This window comes from Muscardinus avellanarius (genome assembly GCF_963383645.1).
Source record: "Muscardinus avellanarius genome assembly, chromosome: 18".
Classification (NCBI taxonomy): domain Eukaryota; kingdom Metazoa; phylum Chordata; class Mammalia; order Rodentia; family Gliridae; genus Muscardinus; species Muscardinus avellanarius.
Window position 1 is genome coordinate 48,158,529 of NC_137804.1, and position 15,730 is coordinate 48,174,258.

Consider the following 15,730-nt stretch of genomic DNA (forward strand, 5'->3'; position numbering starts at 1 on the left):
TGTGAGCACCAGCCTGGGGGTGGCTGTGCTGCCCAAGGTTAGCATGGGTGGCAGAGAAAGCCCCTGGGCCACCCCACCAAAGTTCATGATCCTCCGGGTCACACCTGAGTCTCACAGCCACAGGGGCCAGAGGACCTTGAGAGGAGGGCAATTATGGCCAAACTTGAGTCTGTCCCACCCACATACAGTATTTTGGTCACCATTCTCAGCACTATGATTAAAAACAACTGACCACACACAGCTTAGAGGATGCAAGATTCATTTGTTCACAGTTCAGGGCATGCTGGTGAGAAGAAAAGGAGGAGGAGGGGAGGAGGAGGAGGAGGAGAGGAGGAGGAGGAGGAGGAGGAGAGGAGGAGGAGGGGAGGAGGAGGAGGGGAGGAGGAGGAGGAGGAGGAGGAGGAAGAAAGGAGAGAGAGAGAGAGAGAGAGAGAGAGAGAGAGAGAGAGAGAGAGAGAACAAAGACTCTCGCTCACATCTCACATCATGGAGGCCAAAGCAAGAGTCACAAATGAGGGGACTCAAAGACAGAAGCAGAGTCCCCAAGGACCTTCTTGTAGTCACACCCCAAGCCTAGGTGACCACCCAGTAAGTCCATTACAGCCACACTCTATTAGCCTAGGTGACCACCCAGTAAGTCCATCACAGTGAATTTTCCTACTGATGATGATAACTCCCATGACTGGATTATATCTCCTCTGAACATTAATACTTGAGCTCTTCAAGACTATAGATAACCATAACACATGGGTCTCAGCCTGGTGCCAGAGTCAGTCTGAAGTTTCTATGATCTCTGGCCCATATATGGGGCCTTCAGCCTCTACCTGGTGCTAGGCTCCACCCCAGAAAGCCCTGCACTAGCTTTAGTGCCCTGCTCCCCAGTGCATAGAATTCTGTTCCCCATGCTATATCCCAAGGGATGGTGACCACCATCACTGCCTGGCCTAAGGCAGTCCCTGTAACCCAGTCTATGGGGATTGGCCTGGTGTCCTGGGGCTTGGCCCAGTGCTAGTGTTGATGGTGGATGTCAAGTCTCAGACCTGGACTTACTCCTCTCCCACAACTGGAGTCAGTCTCTATCTATCTATCTATCATCTATATATCTATCTATCTCTATGGTGCGCTCTCTCTCTCTCTCTCTCTCTCTCTCTCTCTCTCTCTCTCTCCCTGGAATAGAGGAGGAGGGACAGGAACAACTCTTTCCCTCCTGCCTTCTTCAGTGGTCTCTTAGTTTTATTTTCCCTAAAAGGAGACACTGTGGTCCTCCCCTTCAGCTCTCCTGAAGGTGGCCGGAGTGTGATGAGTGTTTAACTGTGTGTGTGTGTGTGTGTGTGTGTGTGTGTGTGTGTGTGTGTGTAGAGAGAGGAATCCCAGAGGATCTACTCAGTCTCCATCTTGCTCTGCTTCCTCAACTTCAATCTTGGTTGGTTAGCTGCTTTGTAGCAAGGAGAAATGACTTTTTAGTTTTTAGACTTACTAAGAAACTACTGAGAAACACAAAGTCATGTTCTGTTCTTTTTTGTATTTGACACTTTATGGGTGATTTTCAGAATTTCCGAGGGCAATTTTGACTCTATACGATCTTTGCCTTGGCACTAACTCTTACCTCCCACGTAGGAAATGACTCTGCTCTGAGTCCTTTAAGCAGCTCAAGCCCCAAGGAGCGTCCACATTATATGAGGTTTTGGAAAGGCTCTCCAATTCTAATAGAAACTGGCCCCACTAAATCCTAGGATTCGTGTTTGCTTCTAAACAACTCACACCTCGGTTCTCTGTACCAGAGCTTTCCCTGTCTCATTTCAGCTGCTTTTGACACTGGGCGTCCTGGCCCCAAAGAGCTTAGTGTCAGATGGGCTGGCAGGTTTAATTATTAAAGCAGCAATTATGCAAACTGAGAAGGAGAAATTGAAACTGAACCCAGCCACTGGTGGGGGGGTGAGTTTGAGAGGAGTCATGGGGACTTGGGGGCCGAGAGCCACAGACTCAGGCAGAGTCAACCAGGGGCTTACATAACCAAGTGGAAAGTCGCCCATGACAGAACAGATATTTCTCTGTCCTTTCTACCTTCTTATCAAAGCAGGAGGTGCCATTCTAAAGCACTCTCTGGTCACTGGAAAATAGAATGAGACTAGAAGGAAGGCGACCTCAGCATCAGACCTAATCTTTCAGCTGGGTAGCTGGATATTGGCAGGTGACTTCATTTCCCTATTAAAAAGAAAAGGGAGTTTTCCCACAGGGTTTCCACGCAATGCCGGGTCGGAAGAATATGTATGTATGAAACGTTTCTGTAATCCAAGAAGCTTGGATTCCAAGTCTGTCTTGCCTTAGCCTCTTCTTGGAAATTCAGACTGTACACCAGCACATGGAAGGCTCTGAGAAGTTCTGTCGTGAAGACACTCTGCTTAAACCCAGTATTTCCCAAACACTTTGAACATAGGTGCCCTTTTTTGGTGAAACTTTAATAACTTCATTAAAACTCTGTGGTGGTAAAACTAGGGTCTACTTAATCACACAGCCCCTGTTATAGAGTAAACTACAAGCTGAAAAGTTGCCCGGTATGCACATATGACCCATGAGCTAGGTATGATTTTTACAGGCCTTTTTTTTTTGGGGGGGGGGCAGTACTGGGGATAGAACCCAGGGGCATTCTACCTCTGAGCTATGCCCCCGCCCTATTTTTTATTCTTTATTTTGAAACAGGGTCTCACTGAGTTGCAAAGGGCCTCACTAAGTAGGCTGCCCGCGAACCCAGATCCTCCTGTCTCAGCCTCCCGAATGCTGGGATGACAAGGCTGCACTACCATGCCCGGCCGATTTTTACATTTCTAAATGGTTAGGGGGGAAAAAAACACAAAAGAATAATATTTCTTGACAGGTAAAAAGATATGAAAGCAACTTGCAGTGTCCATATATAAAATTTTCAGAATACGGCCACACAGGTGTGTTCACGTGTCTTGCATGAGACCTTTCAAGCCACAAGGACAGAGTTGCATAAGGACTTCAAAGACGGCAGGGGCCAACACTGCGGAAAATATTTACTGTTAATGCCTTTGCAGTAAAAGTTTGCAGCTCTCTAGAGGGCGCTTAGCGAAGAGCGAATGTCTTCACAGTTCACTAGTCTTGCCAATATCTACAGCAAGATGCCTCATTTTTGGGTGGAAGGGATCAGGGTTATAACTGATTCCACAGCAAGGTCTCCCTTTCTTTAACTGGTCCACATTACCTTCCTTTGGCTGGTCTCTGCTGGAGCTCCACTGAGCAGTGACGTAAGCAAGCCGAGTCGATGCTTAAAGCCCAGGCCTTCCTCCCAATCTCAAGCCTTCCCTACTTTGCTACCTGACAGCCTTTTCCAGGTAATAGTTGTACTCATACGTCAATGACAGCAGTGTTAGCTATTCATTACCGTGGCTGAAATACTTGACAATAATAACTAAGGGTGGAAAGGGTCATTTGGCTCATCATTTGAGAGGGTCAGTCTATGGTTGGCTGACTCCAAGACAAAAAAAAAAAAAAAACATCATGGTGGAAGGATGTGATTGACAAAAGCTGCTCAGCATTTGGCAACTGGAAAGCAGAGAGACAGACAGACAGATAGACAGACAGACAGACAGACAGACAGACAGACAGGGAAGGGAAGGGAAGAGAAGAGAAGAGAAGAGAAGAGAAGAGAAGAGAAGAGAAGAGAAGAGAGAAGAGAAGAGAGGGAGAGAGAGAAGAGGAGGGGGGAGAGGGGAGAGGGGAAAAGAGGAGAGGGAGAAGAGAGAGGGGGAGAGAAAGAAGAGAGGAGAGAGAGATGAGGGGGAGAGAGAGAAGAAGAAGAAGAAGAAGAAGAAGAAGAAGAAGAAGAAGAAGAAGAAGAGGAGGAGGAGGAGGAGGAGGAGGAGGAGGAGGAGGAGGAGGAGGAGGAGGAGGAGGAGGAGAGAAGGTGAAGAGAGGAGAGGGAGAAGAGAGAGAGAGAGAGAAAGAGAGAGAGAGAGAGAGAGAGAGAGAGAGAGAGAGAGAGAAGAGGGAGTGTGTTTGGGGAGAAGACAAACCCTCCCAGGTGACCGACTTCCTTCTACTAGGTTCTACTTTTTAGTAGTCAGTTCATCCACAGTGGCTTAATTCACTTTGTGGGTGCATTAATTCACTGAGAAGATCAGAGCCCTCATGAGCCAAAGCCTCACCTCTGAACCTTGCTTCCTGCTGAACCTGCTTCCCACTTTTTCAATACACAAACGTTTGGGGGAGCATTCCAGACCTAAACCTTAACACCAGGAAATAGAGTATAAAAGAGAAAGGGCAAAAGAGGAACCAAGGGGCGGGAAGTCAAGACGCACAGGGCCCCTTACTTTTTACTTGGAAGGCAGGGAATCAAGAAGAAGGAGAAGAGGCCTGACGGGAAGGGGAAGCTTGCTTTATTTGCAAACATTCTGACACAAGGTGGAAATCAGCACACTGAGAGAAGACCTGGACCACGGGCTGTCATGGCCCCAGCCCCACCCAAAGGAAAAGCACACAGGGCGCTGAGGTCAGAGAGAGCTTGAATCCCGGCTCTGCCACAATTCCATGGGGCCTTGGCAACCCAGCTTACCTCCTTTGAGAATGGACAACGTAGAGTCGTGTGAGGAGCAAACAAGATCTGTTCTTACTTAGCAACCATCATTACAAGAATTAACTCTCTTGCCGGGCGCAGTGGCGCACGCTTGTCATCCCCGCGCTTGGGAGGCGGAGACAGGAGGATGGCGCGGGTTCGAAGCCAGCCGCACGCGCTGGCTTAGGAGACCCTGTTTCCAAATAAAAATGTAAAAATAGGTCTGGGAGTGTAGCCCGGAGGTAGAAGGGCTTCCAGGAACCCCAGTACCACCAAAAAAAAAAAAAAAAAAAAGAATTAACTCTCTTTATCCTGGGGCAGGGGGCAGAACACTATTGGTATCATTTGCATTTTGCAGAGGGGAAGACTGAGACCCAGAGAGCCTGACCTTGAACTCAGGACTTTGACTCTGGACTCCCATGCTCATAACCACAGCGGGTTCTACTTCTTGTACAAGTCCCTGGAACTTGCACATGTTAAGCATTTGATACATGTCAGTTCTCGAAAATAAAAACTATATTTATGTATATATATTTTAAAATATATATTTTATATAAATATGTAAACATATAAAATATAAATATGTATAAATATATAATTTAAATTTAAGCCAGGCATGGTGGTGCACGCTTATTTTCCCAGCATTCGGGAGGCTGAGGTAGGAGGATCACAGTTCACGGACAGCCTCAGCTACTTAGGCCCTTTGCAACTCAGTGAGACCCTGTTTCAAAATGAAGAATAAAAAGTAGGGCAGGGGGTGTCACTTGGAGATAGAATGTCCCTGGGTTCCATCCCCAGCACCAAAAAAATTAAACAAATTTGAGTTTAATATAAATATAAATTATATAAATTTATATAAATATGAAATTATATAAATTTATATTTTAATTTATATAATTTAAAATTATTTAATAAGTATTTAAATTATTTAAATATATAACATATATAATATAAAAATTATTTAAATATGTAAATATATATAAAATTTTTTTGCAGTACTGGAGATGGAACCCAGGGGCATTCTACCTCCAAGCTATACCCCCAGCCCTATTTTTTATTCTTTATATTGAAACAGGGTCTCACTGAATTGCAAAGGGCCTCACTAAGTAGCTGAGGTTGTCCTCAAACCATGATCCTCCTGTCTCAGCCTCCCAAATGCTGGGATTACACACATGCACCACCATGCCCGACCTTTTTTTTTTTTAAGTCATGTTCTTAACATGTTTTAAACGTGTGTTTAGACTATGATTGCCCTCTAGTGTACAGGAAGTGCTAGGCCTCTGAAGTCAGACCCGCCTAGACCGGCATCCTTGGTCCAGCCATTACCAACAGTATCCCGTGAATATTTATAGAAACCTCAGGTGCGTTGCTGACGCCTGCTGTAAGAAGACGAGCGTGCCCAGCTGACAGCAGCCGTGACCCCCTGGCAGTGTGGCTGCAAGATGAATCGGGAATGTTTGCGGAGTGCCGCAGGAGGTCTGTCAGGCAAGGGCAAAATTCTCCTGGCAATGCCTTATTATTATTTACAGCATCCATCCTGTCTTCTCTGCTCCTGAAACCCGACTCAGCCTCCCAAGCCAGCTCAAATCCTCCTTCTCAGAACCGGTTTCTCCTGGGCCTCTGGTTAAAAGCCCATCTCCCTGTACTAGGGAAGGAGCTCTGCCTGGGTCTGTCTCCCCCACCAGGTCATGAGCTCCTGAAGTCAGGCAGATTCCTCCCTGCCCTCAGAGAGAGCCTGGGCAAGAGCCCACCTGAAAACCCAGGACCCCAGAGCAGAAGCCCCCCAGAACCACCCTTTCTGTTTTTTTGTGGGTTTTTTTTTTTTTTGCGGTACTAGGGATGAACCCAGGGGCATTCTACCTCCGAGCTACACCCCCAGCCCTATTTTTTTTTTTATTCTTTATTTCAAAACAGGGTCTCACTGAGTTGCAGAGGGCCTCACTCAGTAGCTGAGGCTGTCCGCGAACCGCGATCCTCCTGTCTCAGCCTCCCAAATGCTGGGATTACAAGAGTGCGCCACCATGCCCGGCCTTTTTTTTTTTATTATTTATTTATTTATTTATTTATTTATTTATTTATTTATTTATTTTTGTGGTACTGGGATTCCTGGAAACCCTTCTACCTCCGGGCTACACTCCCAGACCTATTTTATATTTTTATTTGGAAACAGGGTCTCTTAAACCAGCATGGCTGGCTTCGAACCAGCGCGATCCTCCTGTCTCCACCTCCCAAGCGCGGGGATGACAAGCGTGTGCCACCACGCCCAGCCTTTTTTATATTTTTTAAAGAATATTTGAACTGAGGAAGAAAGGAAGCACAGAGAGTGGAAGGTGCAGGACCCCAAGGTCACGGCCACATTGCCTGAGAGCCTTTGGGAAACTCGTTTCACTTTTAAGGAACTTTGGGTTGTATTTCACAAATAAATGAGTGTATTTATTTACATACACCAAGCAGTGTGTGCATATGTTAATATATCACTCTGAATCTCAGCCTAATGTATAATTACAATGCCCCAAAGATAGCATCTTAAAAAAAATGGGCTTCTTATACAATTTTTTTTAAACTGGTGCCTAATATTATAAAGAAGAGTGGGATTCTTTGTCATACCAGCTCATGACAAAATACGATCGATTTTACTGGAAGCATCGCTCCGGTCAATCTGCCACTCAAGAGGCAAACGTATTCCCAAGGGCCCAGCCTGGCGCATTTTTATTAAAAGCTTTAGGTTGAGAGATAGACAAAGTTTGGCTTTGTGGGAGAAGTTTTTCTTTTTTCAATTACTTTGTAAATCCTATAGATTGGTAGGTGCTATAGCGGCAGCATTAGCCGGCCAGGGCAGGGGCTATTTTGAAGCTCTCCTGCCATTATATGAGGCGCGGTGCAGCTGCAGCCGCTCCCCAAGGTGCTAGCAGCTGGACCGCCTGCTAGCTATGCTCTCAGTGGCTAGATGGCCAGTCCTTCCTGGATGGGGAACTGAGATTGCACAACTCCGTGATTACCACAATATGCCTCCCCCTCAGAAAAAAAAAAAAAAACGCATGACAATCCACTGGCAATGTCTGCCATGGACCACACACAGAACAGCATCGTCTAGCAATGTCTGCCATAGACCACATACAGAAAGCATCGTCTAGTAATGTCTGCCATAGAGCACACGCAGAACAGCATCACCTAGCAATGTCTGCCATGGACCACATACAGAAAGCATCCTCTAGCAATGTCTGCCATGGACCACACGCAGAACAGCATCATCTAGCAATGTCTGCCATGGACCACACGCAGAACAGCATCATCTAGCAATGTCTGCCATGGACCACATACAGAAAGCATTGTCCAGCAATGTCATCAGTAGAGCATCACCTGGCAATGTCTGCCATGAACCAAACGCAGAACAGCATCACCTAGCAATGTTTGCTGTGGAGCAGCTACAGAACAGCATCACCTAGCAATGTCTGGCATGGACCACGCATAGAACAGCATCGTCTAGCAATGTCTGCCATGGACCACATACAGAAAGCATCGTCTAGTAATGTCTGCCATAGAGCACATGCAGAACAGCATCACCTAGAATGTCTGCCATAGACCACATACAGAAAGCATCGTCTAGTAATGTCTGCCATAGAGCACATGTAGAACAGCATCACCTAGCAATGTCTGCCATGGACCACATACAGAAAGCATCCTCTAGCAATGTCTGCCATGGACCACACACAGAACAGCATCATCTAGCAATGTCATCAGTAGAGCATCACCTGGCAATGTCTGCCATGAACCAAACGCAGAACAGCATCACCTAGCAATGTCTGCTGTGGAGCAGCTACAGAACAGCATCACCTAGCAATGTCTGGCATGGACCATGCACAGAACAGCATTGTCTAGCAATGTCTGCCATGGACCACATACAGAAAGCATCATCTAGCAATGTCATCAGTAGAGCATCACCTGGCAATGTCTGCCATGAACCAAACTCAGAACAGCATCACCTAGCAATGTTTGCTGTGGAACAGCTACCGAACAGCATTGCATAGCAATGTCTCATGAACCACCCACAGAACAGCATCCTCTAGCAATGTCTGCCATGGACCATGTGCAGAACAGCATCACCTAGCAATGTCTGCTGGCCCATGCGCAGAATAGCATCACCTAGCAATGTCTAGCATGGACCACGTGCAGAACAGCATCGTCTAGTAATGTCTGCCATGGACCACAGGGCAGAACAGCATCTCCTCTGCCAGGTGCTTGGCGACCCTGCCTCCCTGGACAAGGAGTGAAAAGCAAAGTCTGCAAATGCAATGGGTATGGTATATAGTTGCAATCTCACGATGATATCTGAAAATCACCTTGGTCTAGAAGAAAACCAAGGAGTACAGGAGTCCATGAGGAACAGAGATCGCTTGCCCTGGAGTGAACTATCTATGAGGCCAGTCTGAAGAAAGAAAAGAAAAAAAAAATGGAAGGCCGTCTGGGGCTTCTGATAAGAAACTGCCTTTGTTTATTCCACATTCTTCTCAAGCACCTCCTGTGTGCCAAGCCTGGGGCTTGGTGTTGGAACATGACAGAGAAGGATGAGTCATAAATAATCGATGGAGCTGTCAGGCTGACATTTCTTACCAGGTGGATTTTGCCTTTACCCAATTAGTTGCATTCACCCCACGAGCCCACGGTTCCATCTCGACAGCTCCAGCTAGAAGAGCCTCGGATCACGATGACAACCCTTTGGGATCCCGCCACACCCTCTCCGCTGAGCCATCCCTGGCTGTGACTTTGGAAGTTGGGGAGAAAGAAAGCTCATTGCCCTAACTACAGTATTTCCGTGGGTCTGATTAAAACAACTCAAATCTTCCTGGAAAGGAGAGAGCAGATACGACAGTGGAGAAGCCTGTGGGTGCGCTGTGTGCGCAGCTCAGAAACCGGAGCAGTATCAGCGTGGTTATTACTGTGATAAATATAATTAACAGCCTTCTTCAAGCACTATGAGTTAGGTGTTTCGCTGATAGGTTTTATGTAAATTGTTTAGAGACATCCATACTGACTCTTAAAAATTAAAAGGAAGAAAAAGATAAAGAACTCAGTCGGCAGAATTGATCCCCAAGCCTCACCTCCAATCAGATAGGTTGGCTTTTTTTTTTTTTTTTTTTTTTTTGCAGAACTGGGGATGGAACCCAGAGGCATTCTACCTCCGAGCTACGCCCCCAGCCCTATTTTTTATTCTTTATTTTGAAACAGGGTCTCACTGAGTTGCGGAGGGCCTCAATAAGCAGCTGAGGCTGGCCTCGAACCGCAATCCTCCTGTCTCAGCGTCCCGAATGCTGGGATGACAAGCGTGCGCCACCGCGCCCGGCTTTGTTTGGCGTCTTGTAAGAGCCTGCGTAATGTCAGACAGAGAACTGTTTAAATCTAATGTGGATGTTCGCTACCCTAAAGACAAAGTAAATTTGTTTTGGATCCGGCGAGGTGCTGGACGGGCCCCACAGCTATGCAAACTAGCAGTAGTGTTTGCAATATATCAAGAATGCCCTAAAACTGCCAATTTTCCTTCTTTAGAGGCGTACACAGAGAGCTTGATGAGCTCACCAAAACGAGATGCCATTAATGACATTCCTGGGCGATTGTAATACAAGAGGGATCGTTTTGCTTTCTCCAACCCAAAGTAAACCATCTATTATAGACGAAGGCATGCCATGGCCGAGCCGCAGGCTGTATTAGGTAACAATACCGGGCAGATGCTATCGTGAGTTTGTCTTGGTCCGCCGTCGCTGTGTTACCAGCCAGTGAGACTGTCTAGTCCCGGGAGGCTTCTCAAGGGGGAGATGGCGGCGCGTTTTTTCAATTCTTTAGCACGTATTTCACAGCGTCGATCCGATTTTTCACTTGGCTTCAATGAAATAATTCTAGTCGCTGACGTTGTTTCCCAAAGCAAAGATCTGCCTGGTAGGTAGTTAGTTCCCATCCTGAAGATGTTTATGGAAACCCAGGGAAAACACAGGAAATGTCATAGGGCACGGCATCCCCTATTATCTTTTATTTATTTATTTATTTATTTATTTATTTATTTATTTATTTATTTTTTGCGGTACTGGGATGGAACACAGGGGCTTTCTACCTCTGGGCTAAATTCCCAGATTTTATTTGGAAACAGGGTCTCACTAAGTTGCCGAGAGCCTCACTCAGTAGCTGAGGCAGGCTTCGGACCTGTGCGATCCTCCTGTCTCGGCCTCCCAAGAGCGGGGATTACAAGCGTGCGCCACCACGCCCGGCCTCCTATTATCTTAATCATCTATTAAATAAGAATTTGTCTGGACATATTTCAAGGTAATGTATTTATTATTTACGGGGCCTTTCTCTTGGGCCAGTGGGGGAGAAAGAGCCCTCAATGCCATAACTACAGTATTTCTGTGGATCCGATTAAAACAACTCTATAGGCTCTGGGATGGAACTCTTGGGAGGTCACAATTTCTCTCTTTGAGCAATATAAAGTCTAATGAAACCCAGATTTTATTTAAAGCTGTACACCTTTACCTTATCAAAATTTATATCAGCGCCTCTCTCTCTCTCTCTCTCTCTCTCTCTCTCACACACACACACACACACACACACACACACACACACACACAATTCTTAATCATCTTAATCATTTAAGAAAAATAAATAAATAGCCATCTAGAATTGGGAGGTATACTGCTCATGACACAGAAAGTTTGATTCCAGAGCCCCGCCCTCAAGGGCCGCCCTCTTCCTCCCCTACAGCGCTGTCTCCAGCTCAGAAATTTCTCTGTTGGCAGATCTGAAACAGAGCCAAAACAATCGGACAAGTTGAAACAGACTTGTGTTTGCACTGAAAACAAACACCAACTTCCCGTTTCTTTCTTTTTTTTTTCTTTCTTTCTTTCTTTCTTTTTTTATGGCACCAGCAGATCCTACATAAATTGACTCGATCCAGGCTTTGAAAAGAAAGGTTATTAGTGCTTTTTAGTGCTTTTCTTTATAGTTCTTTATTTTTTCCTCCTTAACAAGCTCAGGTGGAGGCAGATGGAAACTCACACGCCTGTATCCATCAACTCAGAATGGATCCAGAGAGAGCAGTGTTGCCGTCAAGAGGACGGTTTCCCAGGCAATCTGCGGTCTCTCCCCGGGTGGAGAATTGCCCTGCCATCTGGAGGGGCGGAATGCGCTTCCACAGATGTGGGGAAGCTCAAGCCCAGCCAAAGTGAACTCCGATCGGCCTCAAACCGCGCAGGGAGCCCCTTCGTCTTCCGCCTCCCAAGCCAGGCTCTCTCGGCCACCGGTTTCAATCTAATGAAACCCATCCGGGTCTCACGCTTAAATAGGGCGCACATGTTAAGAAGCTGGCAGGTGCAGATCTCCAGATCTCAATCATTTTATGTTGTCTTTTATTACAAAACTAAGATGGAAATAGGGCAGGATTTTTGTTTGTTTGTTTTTGGGTTTTTTTTTGGGGGGGTTGGTACTGGGGGTGGAACCCAGAAGCTTTCTATCTCCAGGCTATACTCCCAGGCCCATTTTATATTTTATTTGGAAACAGGGTCTCACTAAGTTGCAGAGGGCCTCACTAAGTAGCTGAGGCTGGCCGCGAACCGCGATCCTCCGGTCTCAGCCTCCCGAATGCTGGGATTACAAGCGTGCGCCACCACGCCCAGCTTAGAAATTTTTTTTGTATGTATGTGTGTGTGTTGGGAATTGAAGCCGGGGGCATTCTACCTCTGAGCTACATCCCCAGCCCTATTTTTTTTTTTTTTTTTGAAACAGGGTCTCACTAAGTTGCAGAGGGCCTCACTAAGTAGCTGAGGCTGGCCACGAACCACGATCCTCAGGTCTCAGCCTCCCGAATGCTGGGATTACAAGCGTGCACCACCACGCCTGGCCCTATTTTTATTCTTTACTTGGAAACAGGGTCTCACTAAGTTGCAGAGGGCCTCGCTCAGTTGCTGAGGCTGGCCTCAAACCTGAAATCCTCCTGTCTCAGCCTCTCAAGTACTGGGATGACAAGTATGTGCCACCACGCCCAGCTGGGCAGGAATTTTTATATGCATTTTTTTGGGAAAAAGCATTGAACTTATAGAGGGAGAGCATGACTTAACCAGAGCCCAGACTTCAAATCCACAGACGTCCTCCGCACCCTAATGCCGACTGAGGATGGGCCCATGCGAGGCCGACATCAAGAGAGAATGAGCCTGGTGTTTTTTTGCGGGTGCCTATTCTTGACGGAAAGTCACAGCTGTCCCGGAGCTGAAAAGGAACTGTTTGTGAACCTACACAAAGGGAGATGAACAGGAGGAAGATAGCTCCGGGCATTCAAGCCCCTTGCAGCTTCTGGCTATGATTATATTACTTTGGATAGGATAGGATCATTAAAAAAAACCGTGGTCCCATGCTAAACTCCATTTTAGACTAAGTGTGGACTTAGCTCCTCCTATCAACAGCACTTCTGATATAATTGGGCACATCTTTTGATAGCCAAGGAGGGAGATAATTAGAGTGCCCACGGGTTTTTGTTGTTGTTGTTGTTTTGGAGTTTTTGTTTTTGTTTACAGGTCTGGGGATGGAACCCAGAGGCATTTGACCTCCGAGCTACACCCCCAGCCCAATAATTTATTCTTTATTTTGAAACAGGGTCTCGTTCAGTTGCGAAGGGCCTCACTAAGTAGCTAAGACTGTCCGCGAACCACGATCCTCCGGTCTCAGCCTCCCAAGCGCAGGGATTACCAGCGTGCACCACCACACCCGGCTTGTTTTTATTTTTTTGAAACAGGGTTTTGCTAAGTTGCTAAGGTGAGCCTTGAACCTGTGGTCTCCTGTCTCAGCCTCCCCATTACTGAGATTACTTTGTGCCCTGCTATGACCCTGCGTTTTTGTTTTCGTTTTCTTTTAGTTTAGTTTTATTTGCTTTTGTTTTGTGTCTTGGTGGTGCTGGGGATTGAACCCAGGGCCTCCTGCATGCTAGGCTAGCGTCCCACCACTGAGCTACACACCCAGGTGATCCTGCCTGTTTTTGTTACACCCCAAAACTTCTTTCCTAAAGATAATTCCCCCTTCTGTTCTGTGGGTCATAGTAAAAAGAAGCGCTCTGAATTAAATACCTAGATCTAACTAGGTCTCTGATCTAAAGAAGCCAACATTGTCCTGGGCAAAGGAAGACAAGGACCAGACACCAACTTAGTCTCTGTCAAAGCTGACCCCTCCAAGACCTTGCAACGGGAGGCTTATGGAAAGCCATAAACGCACAGGGAGCAGCTGACCTCCCAACCACGATTATTTATATATTTATTTATTTATTTATTTATTTATTTATTTATTTATTTATTTATTTTTGGGTGGTACTGGGGTTCCTGGAAGCCCTTCTACCTCTGGGCTACACTCCCAACCACAATTATTTATTGATTTATTTATTGATTTATTCATTTTGGGGTGGAACTGGGGTTCCTGGAAGCCCTTCTACCTCCGGGCTACACTCTCAGACCTATTTTATATTTTTATTTGGAAACAGGGTCTCTTAAGCCAGCGCGGCTGGCTTCGACCCTGCGCGATCCTCCTGTCTCCACCTCCCAGGCGCGGGGATCACAAGCATGCTCACCACACCTGCTCCCAACCACAATTTTATTCGAGAGCCACCGAAGCGCGAGCTCGTCTTCTCGCGGGAGTTCTTGGGATGCTCATTCCTGCGAGGGGCGGGCTTCCGGGAGGGAGGAGAGGGTCAGCAAGGACTCCTCCTTGGTGGAGCTGGGGGGCCTCTTCCACTTTCTTGCTCCCGTCCTGCTGTTAAATTCGTACACATTCCCAGACACTGCGAGAAGGAAAACCCAGAACACAGAGGAAATGAATTCCAAGGCTCGGTGGCAACATTTGCTCCCTAGCCCTGAGACAGAAGGATCCGGGTTCGAGGGCAGCCTCAGCTACTTAGTGAGGCCCTTTGCAACTCAGTGAGACCCATGGGATGGGGACTGGATGAGGGCTAATTGGATGATGTGTGTTTGTATATCCTCACAAGTCTTGTATTCCAATGTGATGTATAATTACAATGTACCACTAAAAATAAATAAATTATATATATAAATTGTATATATAATATATATAAATTATATATATAAATTGTATATATAATGTATATAAATTATATATAAATATATAAATATAAATATATAAATATATTTTATATATATTTATATTTTATATATATTTATATTTATATTTATAAATATATATAAAAATAAATAAATTATATATAAATTATATATAATATAAATAAATTAAATATAAATTATATAATATAAATAAATTATATATATAAATTATATATGTGTGTAAATTATATATAAATTGTATGTATAATATATATAAATTATATATAAATTATATATACTATAATATATATTATATATATATAATTTTAAAATGGGGCTGGGGGGTGTGGTTCGGAGGTAGAATGCCCCTGGGTTCCATCCCCAGTCCCGCAAAAAAAATAAAAATAAAGCCGGGCGTGGTGGCGCACGCTTGTAATCCCCGCGCTTGGGAGGCAGAGACAGGAGGATCGCGCAGGTTCGAAGCTAGCCGCGGGCGCTGGCTTAGGAGACCCTGTTTCCAAATAAAAATGTAAAAATAGGTCTGGGAGTGTAGCCCGGAGATAGAAGGGCTTCCAGGAACCCCAGTACCACCAAAAAAATAAAAAATAAAAATAAATAAATAAATAAAATAATAAAAATAAAAAATAAATAAAATCCATCAGCAAGCAGGTGATTCTTGCACTGAGGTAAATAAGGTACTTCACTGGAAACTCACCTTCCTCCACCAGAAAAGATCTGTCCCACCAGAAAAAGCTCCACCATCGTTCAGTACTTCCTGCTGGAACTCACAAGTGGAGTCCTGAGTCACACAGCCACCGGCCAGGTTCAAAAATCAGCCAGCTGCCTGGGTCTAAACCCAGAGTAGCTCTGTCTGGGGGGCTAGAAGACGCAAGTGGGGTTCCAGCAGGCACTGCATCAGCAGAAAGGGGGTGGGGGGCTCCTGGCCTGTGTGGACTCACGGACACCATCTATTTGTTTAGTGGAAGGATCTGGATGATGGGCTGCTTCTCCTCGCCAAGAAATTCACTGGGTAGTGAGGCCAGGAAGAGTACTAAGGATGCGGCTTCTGGTGACATCC

The 15,730-nt window shown here is 45.8% G+C and overlaps 1 protein-coding gene across 1 annotated transcript in view; it reads right to left on the reverse strand.

Moving 5' to 3' along the window:
* Nucleotides 1-14,244: 14,244 nt before the first annotated feature.
* LOC308276743 (cadherin-related family member 3-like) overlaps nucleotides 14,245-15,730 on the reverse strand; it is a gene marked incomplete at both ends in the record, with an annotated part of 70,010 nt that continues 68,524 nt past the window's right edge. Inside the window, one exon of the mRNA XM_080715583.1 lies at nucleotides 14,245-14,375. Coding sequence (XP_080571709.1) covers nucleotides 14,245-14,375 — 131 coding nt within the window. The remainder of the gene's footprint in view (nucleotides 14,376-15,730) is intronic.